The sequence below is a fragment of the Monodon monoceros genome, unplaced genomic scaffold (assembly GCF_005190385.1).
Source record: "Monodon monoceros isolate NGI ecotype Baffin Bay Population unplaced genomic scaffold, NGI_Narwhal_1 Super_Scaffold_20, whole genome shotgun sequence".
Taxonomy (NCBI): Eukaryota; Metazoa; Chordata; class Mammalia; order Artiodactyla; family Monodontidae; genus Monodon; species Monodon monoceros.
In genome coordinates this window covers 46,038,182-46,055,043 of record NW_021703777.1, presented here as the reverse complement: position 1 = coordinate 46,055,043, position 16,862 = coordinate 46,038,182, and the positions used below count along the sequence as shown (strand labels likewise).

The window sequence follows — 16,862 nt, the reverse complement described above, 5'->3', positions numbered from 1 at the left end:
GGATCAAACCCAGCTGGCAGTGAAAGCGCAGAGTCCTAACCACTGGACCAACTAAGTGTTTTGAGTACAAAAATAAATAAGGCGTGGACATTTGCCCTTAGGAAACTCACAGACTAATAAGAGAGAGAAATAGAAAATACTCTTTTTTTTTAATAAATTTTTTTACTTATTTATTTTTGGCTGCATCGCATCTTCGTTGCTGCTCTCAGGCTTTCTCTAGTTGTGGCGAGCAGGGCCTACACTTCGTTGCAGCACGGGCTTCTCACTGCAGTGGCTTCTCTTGTTGCAGAACACAGGCTCTAGGTGTGTGGGCTTCAGTGGTTGTGGCACGTGGGCTCAGTAGATGTGGCTCGTGGGCTCTAGAGCGCAGGCTCAGTAGTCACGGCACACGGGCTTATTTGCTCCATGACTGTGGGAACTTCTTGGACCAGGGCTCAAACCTGTGTCCTCTGCATTGGCAGGAGGATTCTTAACCACTGCGCCACCAGGGAAGCCCACAAAATACTCTTAAAATGAATACATATGTTCTTACGATAGAGGAGTGGAAACAATAGGACAACATAGCCAGAGGAATCAGAATGTTTCACAGTTATGGTACCATTTGATTGAAATTCTGGAAGATGAGTTTTTTTGGAGAAGGGAAAGAAAGGCTTTCTACATAAAGAAAGCAGCCAGTGTAAAGGTGCAAAGACTTGAAAAAGTCTGGTGGAATTAAAGGATGACCAGAAGTCTGGGTGTGACTAATGGTTGGGAGGGGTGTGTGCAGCAAGGAAGGAGCTGAGGAAAATGAGTCGAGTGAGGTTATGCAGTCCTGATCTAAGGAGGGCATATGGGTCTGCTCATTTTACCCCCCAAACACCCTGAAGCAGGATTTATTTTTTTTGATAGATGAGAAAACTAAGGCTGAGAGTGCCTAACTAAATATGTATTTTTTAGATGTTAAATAATGGCTATATTATATGCAATGCAATGTACATATGTTTAATGTATGTTAGATCAACACCAAGAAAACTCCATATTCATTTCTGTGTTTAGTCTTGAATTGGCAAAGGAACTTTCCATCTTTTTCTGACCCCCAAATGATTTTTAACCTAAAGTGAATTATTCTAGAAAAGAAACTATCCTTTATAACTTTGCAAAAGAGAACCTATTATTATAAAATGGATCATAATATCTGGATTCAGATGAGTTAAAAATTTCTTATTTGAAGGAGCCTAGTCTAGAGGACTATTTTAAACTGTTTGCATAAGAAGCACACTCTTTTGACTTATATCTCTACTTGGGGTGCCTTTTTGGTAATAGTCTAGACAGCAGCTTGAGCAGTCTTGAGCCATTAAATCTTATTCCAAGTACATTAGTAGGAAGGAGGAAGGTGGGGAAGGGCAAAACGGTACACCTCCCAGCTGAACTAGCCCTACAAAATTTCCAAACAATATAGTACTTCTTTTTTTTTTTTTTTTTGTGGCTGAGTCACTCACACACCTTGCAGGATCTCAGTTCCCCAACCAGGGACTGAAACCGGGCCACGGCAGTGAAAGACTGGAATCCTAACCACTAGGCCACCAGGGAACTCCCCCCAAACAATAATGTATAATACTTCTGCATCTATCTCCTTGGTCAGAACTTAGTGAGATGGATAGTACTACAAGCAAGTCTTTGCTGGGTACAGTAAGGCTCTGACTAAAGGAAGGAGAGGTCATGTTTGTTTTGAGGAATAAGGAAAGGCTTCATGAGGATGGATGATGTATTTGAGATGTCTTGAAGGATGTGTACAGTTTTAATGAGAGGATACACAGGGAATAAATAAAGAACTCAATTAGGACAGGTAGTAATCTCCATAAGAGTTTATTAGTATCATTTATTTAAGAGAACTTTGTGGCATTCCTTAGGAAATCCTTCCTTCTTTATAAAATGAGAGTGTTGAACAAAGCCAATTCTCATGCCAACCTCATAACTTTATTATACTGCCACATGGATGTACGATTCACGTGATGATCAACCGAATCTTTCTTCAAATTGATGCTTAAGTATACACTATTCATTTAACCTTATCCAAAGCAATAATATCTGGGAATGATGGGTCTGATGTGCTGGTTATATTTTCTAAATACACATCAAAATAGGATGGAAAATTCTTGAGCCTAGCTAAGACCAAGACCTCTGCTTCCACATGAAGTCCCACCCTTTATTTTTTATGCTAATGTCTTTATTTATTGTATAGCTTTGTTAAGGTATTAATTTATAAGAAACTGGCCACAAAGTGTACAATTTGATGAGTTTTGATACATGTATGCAACCATGAAATCATCATCACAATCAGGGTAATGAGTATATCCATTATCCCCAAGTTTCCTTGTGCTGCACCATCCCTAGACAAACACACATCTGCTTTCTGTCACCCCAGATAAGTTTGCACTTGCAGAAATTTTATACAAATGGAATCATACAGTATCTATTCTTTTGTGTCAGACTTCTTTCACTTATAATTATTTAAAAATTCATCCATGTTGTGAGCATCAATAGTTTGCCCCTTTTATTTTTGAGTAGTATTCCATCATATGGATATATTGCAATTTGTTTATCTGTTCACCTGTTGTTGAATATTTGGGTTGTGTCCAGTTTGGGGCTATCAATACTTGCGTTCAAGTCTTTCTATGGATATATGTTTCCTTTTCTCTTGGTAAATGCCTAGGGGTGGAACGGCTAGATCACATGATAGGTTTATATTTAACTTTTTAAGAAATGCCAGTTCGTCTTTTGCTTCCATCATTCCACTGAAACTGTTTTTATCAAGATCACCAATCACCTTGATGTTGCTACGTCCAGTGGTCAGTTTTCATTCTTTAACTTACCTGCAACATTGGATACAGTTGGTCTCTCCCTCCTTCTAGAAACATATTTGGTAATTGGCCTTTAAATGGTCTCTCTGCTCCTTCCCTTGCCCCTGTTGTGTATTTTCTTGTAGTGGTGGCCAGAGGGATCCTTAAATAGATCCAGTTACTCCTCCAGCTTCTCTTCTCTCTCAGATTTAAAGCTAAAGTCCTTCGGGAACACAGAAGACCATTTACAAACGGACCCCACGTTAACTCTCTGGGCTCCCCTCCCTTTGTCCACTCTGCCCAGGAAAACGGCCTCTTAGCTTCCCTCAACATGTCAAGCCTCAGGGCCTTCACACTTTCTGTCTCCTCTGTCCTAAGCACCACACATCTTGCTCACTCACTTTCCTGCTCTCTGCTCAAGTGACATCTTACTAGGGAGGCTTTGCCTGACCTCCCATCCTGCCTCCCACCCCACACTTCCTGCTTTATTTCTTCCATTACCCTTGTAAGCCTCTGGCATAATATGTATTCACTAGCTTAATTGTTTGCTGTCTGTCTTTCTGTGCTAGAATATGAGTTTAATAAGTCCCTTTTCTTGTTCACTGCTCTATACTCAACACTTGGAGCAATGCATGGCACATAGTAGGTAATCAGTTAATATTTGTTGAAGGAGTGAATAAACAATTTCTAGTCTTCCAATTCTTCAATTGTGTGATTTATTAAAGAACTTAAAATATCTTAGCTATCCACAGACAAAATTTGTCTCAAAATCAGTGAGTGACTAACACGTGAATTCTAGTTATTGTCTTTCTCATTAGAAACCAATGGTGGTGACTGTGTTCAGAAAAGAAAGGCATGTGTCCGTTCTTTTCTAATTAAAATTTTTTTTAATTGTTAGATTAGCCACTGGAGGGAGCTCATGCTTTTCTTTTTAACAGGAAAATTACACCATTTGACAAAATGACTACATACAAACTCAGCAGGAAACTGGTATTGGAAGAAATTTTAGTTTTCATATTTTCATTGGTTCTTTTTAATTTTTTTATTGTTCTTTCTTTTCCCTCCTCTTTTTCCAGCTTTATTGTGAGTTTATCCATAATTCCATCTACCCTTTCCTCCTTGTGGAGAGTGAGGACTATTGGGTCGGCCTTTGGACAAATCTATCAACCCCAGATTCAATAGGGACTAATTCCATCAACTTTCTTGGATTTTTTCTCTTAAACCACCGTAGCCAAGGTCTTAAAGTCAAAATGTTTCTCAAGAACCAGCTAATGGTTTATATCTTCTGTGTGGTTACACTTAAAACCTGAGAGCATGATTTCAGTTGGCTTTGAGCGAATGATTTTGTGAATAGAGAGGAGATAACCAGCTCCTTTGTAGGTAGACCACTGCACATTGTAGCACCATTTAATCTCATAATGGGTAACAGAAACAAAGACTTGCTTTTATCCTTTCGCCAGGTTTCTTGGGTGTGCCAGCTGAACCTGATGCTGTTCACTGCCTTATTCTGTAAAAATCTACTGTTACTGCTGGATTAATTTAGACTGTGTAAGACTATCAATGTGATTGACTTTGGGTGTTCCTGATTTTCACTGATTAAGAAATTTTCCCTCTTGGGGCCCCAAATCTCCTGATACCAGTACATAATTTTTCTATTTCATGGGAAATAGGGTAGGCTGTGGATGGTATTTTTAAAGTTTTTAAGCAAGATATAAGATTTTGGGGTCCTTTTTCAAAAGACAAGTTACAATAAGGGGAGAGAACACATAATGTGTGTAAATCCCCTGTTTCTTTCTTTGCTTATAAATCATGCTTGCTTGCTTTTTTAAAAATTTCTATAAATTTTTAGGAAGAAAGCTGTTCCTCTGTAACCCAAATGACATGAAAGTTGTGGAGGGATGTCCTCGAGGATCTACAACCTCGAGGATCTTATTTATTTCAGGAAATAAATAAAAGTGGTAAAACCACCTCTCTCTCCTCCCCTGAAACGTTCTCCTGGTTATATCCTCAGAGACTCAGTTACAAAAGGAATAACATCCCTGCTTTTGGCTGTCCCCAACCTGAGGGACCCACAGGGGTAACTGGACAATTGGAAAATCCCACCTGCAGGCAGAAAGGTAGGGCAATGTGAGAACTACCTGGACATTACTTGGCATTGCTCTTGATAGGGAATAAAGAAAGAACGAAACCTTTTTGGAGTCTTCTAATTTCCATCTCATGTTATCAAAATAATCTAAGACTGGAGAAGTGGGCTTTTCACATTTCGGCAGTCCTAAACTAGTTCCCCATGGCAGTTTATCTTAAAATACAAGTGTATTTAAAGGAGTACAGGGAACATCATTGTAAAAGGTGGTCAAGTTAAGGTATCCAATTAGCAAAAACTGTGGTGTGCTGGGCAGAAAGCTGAAAAGAGATCATGTTTGGGGAGCCCTTAGAGAAACCTTAGAGATCATAGTCTCTCATGCTTCAGTTTGCAGATGAAGAAGAGGCCATGAGACTTAAGGCTACACAGCCCATTGGAAATTCCCTGGTGGTCCAGTGGTTAGGACTCCCCGATCCCACTGCATGGGGCATGGGTTCGATCCCTGGTCGGGGAACTAAGATCCTGCATGCTACGAGGAGCCGCCAAAAAAAAGGGAAAAAAATTTTTTTAAAAAAGGCTACATGGCTCATGAGTGGCAGGATCAGAAATATCTTCCAGTCTCTTGGTTTTGAGGCTCTTGGCTGTCCTTCCTTCTGGAAGGTTTCTCCCAGTGTTAAAAGTATGTGTTTGGGGTTATAGGAGATAATCATAAAGATAATAGCAGCTAATACTTATTGATTAAAATAAAAAGTATATTATATGTAACCTGTGTCATTTGGGCTCTCTGGGAAGCAGGCACTGAGACAGAATCAGATGTGCAAGAGGTTTATTGGTGGGACCCTTTATAAAAATAAAAGTGGGAGGAAGCAGAATTGAGCAGAGACTGCCTCAGACTTGGATACAGATCTGTCAAAGTTTTAGTCAATCCAGTGGGGAGCTCCTGATGAAAGACTGCCCATCTGGGCGTAAATGGCCAGGCCCTAGTATTTCTTCTATACTCAGTCATTGGCTGGAGGCTGCCCAGTAAGAGCGTGGTCCCAAATCTGGGGTGAGTCCAAGGTGCTGCTGTTGGATGTGGTCAGCTAACCACCCTTATTGCAGCTGAACAGTAAGTTCTTTGTTGAAGGGTGATCCAAGCAGCACATCTCCATGGCTGCCACATAACCCAAGCAGCCCAAAGTTCTGTTTGTCTGGAGTTACCTTCAATATCCAAATAAAGTGACTTAATTCCCCCAATTATTAGAAATCTAAAATCTTTCCCAATATTTTCAGAGTCCCAGCCAGGCTGGCATTTAAAACTGAATGTGTAAGGCAGGGAGGGATAAACTGGGAGATTGGGATTGACATGTACACACTACTATATATAAAATAGATAACCAGTAAAAGCCTGCTATACAGCACAGGGAACTCTACTCAATACTGTGTAATGGCCTATACAGTATGGGAAAAGAATCTTAAAAAAAAAAAAAAGAGTGGATATATGTATATATATATATATATAACTGATTCACTTTGCTGTATACCCGAAACTAACACAACATTGTAAATCAACTATACTCCAATAAAATTTTTAAAAAACCAAACTGTTACACAGCAGTGTTTTAAAGCTGGTCATCCCTTAGATGTTCAACTTTTTGGTTAATTCTAAATAGTTTTACCAAAACGGAATAGCAATTTTTGTCCCCACTAACAGTGTATGAGAGTTCCTGTTGCTGTGCACTGTCATAGACAAGCCATATTGTCTGTTTTATCAGTTTTAGCCATTTTGGTGGGTATGTAGTCATATACTGCTCCAACTTCCATTTATATTTAATTAACTATAAATAAAGTAAGTATAGTAAGTAAATCAACTATACTCCAATAAAAATTATATATAAAAAAAAGAAAAGCAAGCAAGCAAGCAAGCTGGTCATCCCACCACAGGAAATTTCTCATTGGTCTTCTCTACCTTTACTCCAGCCTGCTGTCATTTTTACAGTGGCATTTTACTCCCATCTCCTTCTTCTGTCTCTCTTTTTGCTGTTTCAGAATTCCCAACACCCTCCCTAGCTGCCAGAGGTCATTTCTATTCCCTTACTATTCAGGGAAATTTAGCTTGCATTTGCTTTAACTTCTATTCCATAAAAACTCCCAGCCAGTCTGGCCCTAATCAAAGTCTCCAAACAAGAGACATCTGCCTTGAGGTATGTTCTGCTGCTTTTAATACTGTAGAAGTGATTGCTGGCATTACTCTTTCTAAGTAACAACACTTTTTCCCTCTCTGTTAATAATTTACTTTGTCATTTCTCCTCTCACACTTATAGTTTTGATGTTAGTTCCTCCTTCTATTGGAAGTTCAGGTTGTCTACTCAGATGGTTAAGGAAAGCTGATGGTAGGTGACTGGGCCCACTTGGTCCTACACTCTACACAGAAGACAGAGGCCATGGCCTCATTCCCTGAAGATAGAGGTCCCAGCAACTTTTTTCTTTTTTTTAAGCAAAAAAATTCCTTATGAAAATAGTCAACTCGAAAGAGTAAAGTGAAATAGTATATTTAAAGGATGAGATTTTAAAATTTGTATAGCAAACTTGTCTTTTTTAAATAAATAAATTTATTTATTTATTTATGGCTGTGTCAGGTCTTCATTGCTGCGCACGGGCTTTCTCTAGTTGCAGCGAGCGGGGGCTACTGTTCATTGCGGTGCGCGGGCTTCTCATTGCGGTGGCTTCTCTTGTTGCAGAGTGTGGGCTCTAGGTGTGCAGGCCGCAGTAGTTGTGGCACGTGGGCTCAGTAGTTGTGGCTCGCGGGCTCTAGAGCGAAGGTTCAGTAGTGGTGGCGCACGGGCTTAGTTGCTCTGTGGCATGTGGGATCTTCCCAGACCAGGGCTCGAACCCGTGTCCCCTGCATTGGCAGGTGGATTGTAAAGCACTGTGCCACCAGGGAAGTCCATTATATAGCAAACTTTTAAAGAAAGCAAATAGTTATGTATTATAGAACTTGACACGTTCTCCTGTAATCTTTTACCAATTTGCCCCAGTCCACACTCTCATTCACACACTTAGGTTTGATTACTCATTTGTGATTTACTTACTTCCTTAAAATGTAGGATCGGGCTTCCCTGGTGGCACAGTGGTTGAGAGTCCGCCTGCCGGTGCAGGGGACACGGGTTCGTGCCCCGGTCTGGGAAGATCCCACATGCCGCGGAGTGGCTGGGCCCATGAGCCATGGCCGCTGAGCCTGCGCGTCTGGAGCCTGTGCTCCACAACGGGAGAGGCCGCAACAGTGAAAGGCCCGCGTACCACACACACACAAAAAAAGTAGGATCAAAAACTCTCCTGGGAACTTTAAATTAACTTGCCTCAAAATGCCTCAGGTGACTGCCTGGAAGCTAATTAACTCATTATATGTAAGAAAGGTTGCTTGTTCTCCCTTCTCACCTAATTTCATCCTCTCTATACCAGCCAAAAAACAGTGACCGTATTCTAAAGCACCTATGATTGCAGTTTCTCTCCTTATCTTCCTTTCTAATAAGAAAGCAACTTTGCATCTTCCTAGGAGGGATAAAGAAACCTCAAATAGCTTTCTCCTAATTAACTGACCAAGAGATCACTGGCATTTCAATTTAAACGTATAGCTTACAGATTTAATATTTTCACTGATTACCCATTGCTCTAATATATAAAATTTGTTCCAATACAAACTGCTTTCTGGTATAGCAAAATAATTTAAATTTTAAATCAGAGAACAATTCCTAAGAGTTAAGGTCACTTTACAACAGGGCAGTCACAGGGAGAGGAATTCAGTGTGACTGGGAGCATTCTGGGATGGAAAAGCAAGACTTGAATCATATATAGGTGGGAATCAGTTAGATGGGGGTGGGAGGTGAGTGGAGCAGGTAAATAAAAGAGCATGAGCAAAGCTGAAGGCGGAAGTGAGCATGGTAAGTTTAGATGTCATGACAAGAGTAGTTCAGATTGATTTGGAAAAGACATGAAAGAAAATTTAGGGTAAAGCATATGTCAATCAACTGAAAAAATACCTATTAAGTGCTTCCTAAGTACCAGGCACTGCTCTAGACACTATAGATGCAGTGGTGAAGAGAATAAACTTTTCTGTAGTCAAGAAAATTATTGTTTGTGGTGGGGTGGGGGACAGGAAATAGCTATATAAATATTTTTAAAAGATAATTTCAGATTGTGATGAAGTTAGATTGATTTATCTGATAAGGGAGAATGAAACAGACCACAGCTACCAGATTTTTAAAAATCGTGTGCCTTCTAGGTAAAATTGGAACAGGCATCCCCTGTATGGATGTTTTATTCTTTTGTTAGTTTGTTTGCATTATTATTATCTTCCACATGAATTCCTTAGTAGGAATCTTTTTCTTTTTTAAAAATATTTATTTATTTATTTGGCTGCGTCAGGTCTTAGTTGTGGCATGCATGTGGGATCTAGTTCCCTGACCAGGGATTGACCCCGGGCCCCCAGCATTGGGAGCATGGAGTCTTAACCATTGGACCACCAGGGAAGTCCCCTTAGGAATCTTTTAAAGCCACTTGCCCATTTTGTCAAGATTGGCTTAGTTAGCAGTCTGTCTTATTATCCCCATGATCCTGGTTCTAGTTTAGAGTTAGCCATAGAGGACTTTGCCCACATAAGTGGCAACCCATTGTTGCAAAGTGAAGGAAGTGACTGAATGAGGGTGCATGTCAATCCCTCCCAGGTAAGGAAGTCTCACTTTTTCCACAGGAAATCTGTATGTGACACAGGCTCACCTGACAAATGCATTGAGTGAAGCTGCCAGTATCAATTGCTGACTTCAGATTTATAGTAAATCTTCACTTCTTTCTTATTTTTCAGACAAAATATGTTATAAATACTCTAATTTTATCTACCCCATAGGGTGTACACATCCCACTTTGGAAAGCACTACAACAGACAGGGTCTGGGGAGAGGATGGTTATTTCACTAAGGGTGATAAGGGAAGGAGACTGTGAAGTGACATTGAAGCTGAAATTCAAATGAAGAGGCAAGAACAGCTGTGCAAAGAAGAGTGCTTCAGGCACAGGTGTATCAGTTAGGGAAGCAGAGTCGCTCTGAATATTAAGGGATTAGAGGATTTACTATAGGAATCAGATGTTACACAGATGAGGGAGGATCTTGGGAAATGAAAGTCTGGGAGGATAAGTCAAGGGACTGGAGAAAGATTCACTGACCAAACCTTCAGAAGCACTGGTACAGTTATACACATAAGAGTTTGTGAGAAAAATCCGAGAAGCTAAGACTGTCCAGCTGCCAAACTGGGACTGCTAGGGACCTATGGGAAGCTATTGCTTCTATGTAACTACTGCCTCTCTAGGTCCACTTCCAAGCATCTGGTGGAGGACCTGGGACCATTGTTGGTCACAAGGCCACCAGTCATGAAGACAAAGTGAACTCAGAGGAGAGCAAGTGCAAGCTGGGATCCACAGGATCCACCGTGTCTGTCACTAGATCTAATCAAGAGTAATGGCCGGGCTTCCCTGGTGGTGCAGTGGTTGAGAGTCCGCCTGCCGATGCAGGGGACACAGGTTCGTGCCCCGGTCCGGGAAGATCCCACGTGAGATCTGGGCCCGTGAGCCATGGCCGCTGAGCCTGCGCGTCCGGAGCCTGTGCTCCGCAACGGGAGAGGCCACAACAGTGAGAGGCCCGCGTACCGCCAAAAAAAAAAAAAAAAGAGACAATGATGGTCTGGACTATGGGTATAAAAATATAGATACAGAGAACTGGTCAGGCAGGCTTTTGATCTCATTTCTCCAACCTATTTTTTCAGTCCTGGAAACATTTCTCTGTGTGTATGAGATGTGAAACACCCTCTGTTGCGAAGAAAGTGCAGCAGAGGTAAATGGTCGGGGGAGGTTGGGACTGACCCTGAGGACTTGCTATGCACCAAGATCTATGCTGGGCCTGTTCCTCACAACAATCCTGGAGGAGGAACTTTGTGTACAGGGAGGTTAAAAAGTGTGCTTGAGCCAAGGTCACACAGCTAATAAGTGGTGGGATTGATCTTAACTCAGATATCTCAGAAGCCAGAATCTTAGCTCTCTCCACAGCATACTGCTGTGTCTCGGGTTAAGGTCCTTGTGGGCTTTGTCATGTTCACCATCAGGAGCTGCTACCTGCTCAAATATCACACATATCTGGCCTCTCAAGTGTATCTCAAACGTACAAGGCTGGTATTCTCTGTCCACTCCCAACCTTCTTAGAGACTCCATACTGCATAATACCTCCAGCCCAAGTTTTCTGGACTCTGGAATAACTTATCCTATGTTTGGGTCTCCATAACTACTTGAGGCTTTATAATATTTAAACATATATATTTTTAGGTTATGGAAAAGAGTCAGGACATTTTTGGTCTCCTGGGTATATTCTTATTGGAATAGCATTGCCCTTGAGGATTAGGAAATAAATTGCATACCGCATAAACTCTTGTAAGTCAATGTTGTTATAAGGTATTGTCAAATTTTACGCTGAAGTTTTTTTATGTCTCCAAAGAGCACTTTAAAGAGCTTCCATGTCTTTATCTCAATTACACTTTATTTGAGATGAAACCAAATGAATAAGGACGCATGAGAATTATTGTTACACGTGCAATAGTTGAGGTACATGTCTGAGACATTAAAAAATCAAGACTTGTTTTCTGATCAGTGGTGCATTTATTGATAGCATTGTCTTTTAACAAAGAAAATATTTCAGACTACAGGGTATATATGTCAATACTGCTTTGCACTTAATTATTTGCTTAGAGAGTGTACATGTATATATAAATGGTACAGTTATACACAGCACGAGTATCTCAGATGCATTGTATGAGAGGCCCACAGGCAGATTCAAATACAGATGCTGATGGCTATGGCAGCTTGGTGAGGTCCAGCTCGATTCCAAACTGCTCCGCTTACCAGCATGTTCCCAGGCTGGGGCCTGCTGATGTGTGCCTCAGGATATTCTCTGGAGTCCTGGGAAGCCTACAGCTGTTCTTGCAGGCAGCTGTTGTGTGTGGGATGCGGTTGTGAGGACATTTGTCCAGATGTGGGCGTTACTGAGATTGTGGGCTTAAGCATGATGAAATTCAGCTGGTCAGAGGTGGAAGAACAAAGACAAGCTCTAGCCTCTAACAATTCTTCACATCTGGATTTTAAAAGCAACTTTCTACCTTTAATTACAATTTCAAAATAATGCTTTAAATGTTCTAGTTCAAATCAACAAGCTTATGTATTAAGATGCCATCCCTTTTTGGAATTATTTCAGTATAGTTAGAAAGAAACTTTTTAACACAAAATACTTTCTGGTAAAATGGTATCTCATGTAGTCTTCTTTTGAGGAGGATGTAGAGATTTTTTAACTTTTGGAACTTTCTTGGTTTTTTTATATTTTCTCCCTTTTTTTTGCTTTTTTTTTTGGTTGACCTGTGAGGAGACAGAAAAAAAAGGGTAATGTTTCTCTATCTTACCATTTTTCCTTCCTTATATTATATTTGGACTCTCCAGACTGTGGTCTTTCTTTATCCTCAGAACCGGTTTAAAGTTGCTTCAGTCTCAGAGGGGCTCTTTTTGATTCTATTTCACTCACTTTGATGAGGAGGCAGTAGCCTTCTGACTGGTTCTCTTCTGTCCGTTTTCTGGGCTCATTACTACCCCCACTGCAATCTTGCTTATGACCCACCTGTCCCAACTATAGTTTTCTGAGGTTGGTACTATTATCATCCAATGTTTACAGATGAGGAGACCGAGGCTCGGAGCGGGTGACTTGCCCAAAGTTGCACAGCTAGTATGTGGCAGAACTGCTAGTCTGTCAGAGTCCAGAACCAAGTGCCCACTACATATTCTGTGGCCCTCTTCAAACTTAACCCTTTAGCACATCATGCAGGATTCTTCCCCCTTTCCTGGTCTACTTTTCTGTCTCAATTCCTTCACTCCCTCTGCACAAACTCCAGCCACATTACCCGAGGTTCCTGGAGCACAGTGAGCTCTCTCATGATTCTAGTCGTTTTTTTCATGCTGCCCTTACCCTCCTGGTGAACTACTTATCCTTCAAGACCCTAATCAAATGCCACTTGATATAAAAAGTCTTCCTTAACCCTTTCTTCCTGTCCCCTCACCTCTGGCAAAGTTAATTACTCCTTCTTCTATTATCTTCAAGATTCTTGTGCATATATTTATTTTATATTTTTCACATTGTACTATAATTAATTGTTAGCAAATTTGCTACAGCAGGAAGGGACTTTATTACCTTTATTTTTTATTTTTTTGGTTGTGCCATGTGGTAGTTCTCCAACCAGGGATTAAACCCGGGCCCTGGCAGTGAAAGTGCCAAGTCCTAACCACTGGACCACCATGGAATTCCCTACCTTATATCCTTTCTATCCTCACTGTCTACCATTCAATACACATTTATTGTATTGGATAAGAAAGACAAGCTGCCTACCCTCATGGAACACACATTCTAGTGGGAGAGATAGACAAGTGATACTGTAAGCAGGACTACCATTACACCTCAAGGTGATGACATCATTCTATGAAAAAAATAGGAGCACAATAACATGAATGAAGAACGTATCCTTAAAGGAACTACATGATTCTTTGTCTTTCAAAGTTAATTTCTAAAAGAAAGAAAATTTTGTTCCTTTTTTTCACCAACCTGTTTCTCCCACTTTTTAACCAATTCTTTCACATCTGTTGAATCTGGGTTTAGACAGGTTTGATCCCCATTCTTCATTGTAGCACTACCAAAGAAATAGCGACAAGATTTTTTTTTTACTTTTAATAATTTAAATGCTTCATCTTATCCACAGAATTCAGTTCCCCAATTAAAATTGTATTTGTGTCATCACTATAAACATCTGAGACTTCCAGTCTTTTTCCTGCCTTTTCATTTTTTAAGTGACTGAGGGGACTTAGATACATTTCTAGGATAGCACATAACTCTAAGTTTAAAAAATCCAACAGGTATATGCAATAGGAGAAAGTTAAATCTAAAGATAATATTAGTTCTGTTATGATGGAAAAAGCTATTTATGTTTAAGTGAAAATATAAAATAGACAAGTTGCCAATATATCTACTTTCTTTTCCCCCAAAACAATGAAAATGAGCATGAATTTTGCTAAATTTTCTAGTGAAACAACTTAAAACATAAATAAAATGTTTTCCTAAGACAAGATGAACAGGCTGGTTGAATTTTTAAAATTACATCAGACTCTCCAGGAACAATTTAAAGACTTTTTTCTTTAATTTCTGTCTAATCTAAGAATAAGAGTAGTCATTCTATACATCATCCTTGATTTAGTTTTCAAAAAACTTACAATAGGCATATCCTTTAATCTAGCAATTCTAATCTCTAGAAAGGTATTACTAATAGGAAAGAATTAAAGACACAATATTGCTACAATAGCAGTTTGTTTTCAATAGCAAAAAAATTGGAAATAACCTACATTTAGGTGTTGGTCATATAGATTATGGTACATCCACATGATAGAATAAAATTTGGCCATTAAAATTGACATTATTAGGAAAAAATGATGTTATTACGGAAGATTTACTGACAGGAAGCGTTCATTATATAGTGTTAATGTAAAAGCAGATTACAAAACAGTATGTAGTGTATGATTTTATTTTTGTGCACATATATTGTGTGTATAAATATATATATATATATATAGCATCTATATATGTACACACAAAGCCAATGAGGGAGATTTGGAAGACTATATGTAGAGAGATTAACACTACCTATCACTAAATGGTAGGATTATAGACGATTTTTAATTTCTTCTTTTGGGTCATTTACATTAAACATTTTCTACAATGAACATGTCATCTTTGGTTCCTAACCTCTACCAGAAATTGCTTGTTTTTTTAGAAGAAAAGGAAGAAGTAGACTGGATTTATGGAGGGGCAACTGTCTGCGTTTTAAGTGTCTGAATGGGCAAGTATTCTGAGGGTAATACTCACACTAAACTTATTGCTGGAGCATATGTGTTGGATGAGTTTTTACTTACATGATTTCAGTTTTCTCACAAGAAGGGCTTGGGGCAAATTGTTTAAGGTCCTTTAAGGATTTTGAATGGATCGTCCCTGGGCTGGTGTTGATGCAGGAACAGCGTCCATTCCTCATTGTTGGAGTTCCTAAGGGAAAAAGAGAGGTAGAGAACATCGATTTAGAGCAATGTCTCAATTTAGGCGATCCACCCAAATGATACATTTGACTTAGTCGTGATTATTACTATCACTTACTGAGTGTCTGTTAATCATTACCACGAGATTTTGAGTAGGTGTTATCTCCGTTTTATAGATAAAGAATCCAAGGTTCAGAGAAGTTAAGTAAAAAACAAAGCCTTTCAGCTTTTAGGGGACAAGTGCAGGGTCTCAGCACAGGTTTCTTTGGGTCCAAAGGCATTACTCTTAACTACCATATTTTACAACCTTAGGAAAAGGGATTTTTATAATATTCAATAAATGTCTATCACAGGTCAGATACACAGATACCTAATTCATGTGTGCTATGCAGACCATAGTATCTCAAGCAACTCCCAAAGCCATTTTTTATCTGACCTTAGTGAAATGGAGTTGGTACTCGTTTCAACAAAAAGCTCCACTTACAATAACTAATTACCACCACCATCCTGATCTTTCCCACTGCCTTGGTTTTCAGTAGTACTTTAAACTTTTGAAAATTCTTTAAAATACACTATCTTCATTCCTTAATTTTTTCATTTATTCAACATACATTTACTCAGTACTTCCTATATGCCATACATTGTATAGTAGGTAGAAAAAGCATAACTATAAAATTTCCATTTTACAGCTGAGGAAACTGAAGTCTAGAAAAGTTCATTAATTTGCCCCAAATAACAAAGGAAGTTAGTAAACAGATTAGGGACAACCTCTCTGATTATTGGATACTTAATTTGTTAACCACAGACATACTGATCAAGAAACACTGTCAGGGTGACAAAAATAATTTAGGAGACAAAGTCTTCCATCTCATTATCACCCAGCTCAACAAACATTTATTGAACACTCTGTGCCAGGAATTCACACACGTGGACTGAGAAGACTTGTATTTGACTTGGCAGGTCCAAGATATGAACTTTGGATAACTGACAACAACTGACTCACCTCACTTTCTGATGCACACAAAGCAGTTACCCTTACTGGCAAATCAAGAGACTTTTCTAGCAGTTCACATCTCTGACTTTACTAACCCAATATAACTCAGAATCCCTTACCTTGAACTCCAATCCGAGTCAGGAAGATGATACCCAAAAGGAGAGAAACACCACTTCTCTTCATAGTGGTAGAATGGAGTTGTTCCTGTATTTGTTCTACTGAGTCACTCCTGTATTTGATTTTAAGCCTGAGAAATTCTGTAGAGAACATGCTCTTGGAAATCATATTTATTTAGGAAATCCGTTTCCCTCCTAAAATCTGATTGGCTGGTTGTCTTAGCTGATCCAGCTAAACTGACCACAAACTTAATTGTGCTGGGGGAAACCCTACTCTCTGATCCAAGGGAATTTCTGCATGCTTTATATCTTTCCATTTCACATAAATGGGTAGTTTATCATAAGAGATGTGAAACCATCATCACTGGCAGCCTTTAGCACACTCACAGCTGCTCACCTGGATGAAGAATAAGTTATATAATGAATATAATAACATCATACAAGAAGGGCTGGAGATGTGGTTTCCAGATGGGAAATATTAAAGTCCAGATAAGTAAAACACTCTTCAAATTTTCTTACTATTTGTAGAATATCTTTATGTATAATATATGGCCACATTTATTTTTTCTTATATTGCTTACCCAACAATCTTAAACAATCAAAATACATTAAAAGGCATCTTAATTAATTCAGGGACTAGGTAATTTCCTACTGTGGTAGGCTCTTTTTGTTTTTTATGTCATTGCTGCTACAGATTATTATTTTTTTAAATAGATAGA

At 39.3% G+C, this 16,862-nt stretch overlaps 1 protein-coding gene across 1 annotated transcript; it reads right to left on the bottom strand.

The window, feature by feature from the left end:
• Positions 1-11,565: 11,565 nt before the first annotated feature.
• Positions 11,566-16,312, bottom strand: CXCL9 (C-X-C motif chemokine ligand 9). The gene is made up of 4 exons (XM_029235500.1): positions 16,147-16,312; positions 14,917-15,043; positions 13,559-13,643; positions 11,566-12,327 (listed from the first exon to the last, which is right to left on the bottom strand). Exons 1-4 carry the CDS (start codon positions 16,310-16,312, stop codon positions 12,223-12,225), a joined length of 483 nt encoding a protein of 160 aa, XP_029091333.1. The 3' UTR covers positions 11,566-12,222.
• Between the last annotated feature and the right edge of the window lie 550 nt (positions 16,313-16,862).

What these genes read in the sequence shown, in the direction of transcription:
- CXCL9 (XM_029235500.1), bottom strand. Translation starts at nt 16,312, where the DNA reads ATGATTTCCAAGAGCATGTTCTCTACAGAATTTCTCAGGCTTAAAATC. An exon ending in TGTGAGAAAACTGAAATCAT is followed by an intron (nt 13,644 to 14,916) that starts GTAAGTAAAAAC and finishes TTTCTTTGGTAG; the next exon opens with TGCTACAATGAAGAATGGGG. An exon ending in TTAAAAAGTGGGAGAAACAG is followed by an intron (nt 12,328 to 13,558) that starts GTTGGTGAAAAA and finishes GTCTCCTCACAG; the next exon opens with GTCAACCAAAAAAAAAAGCA.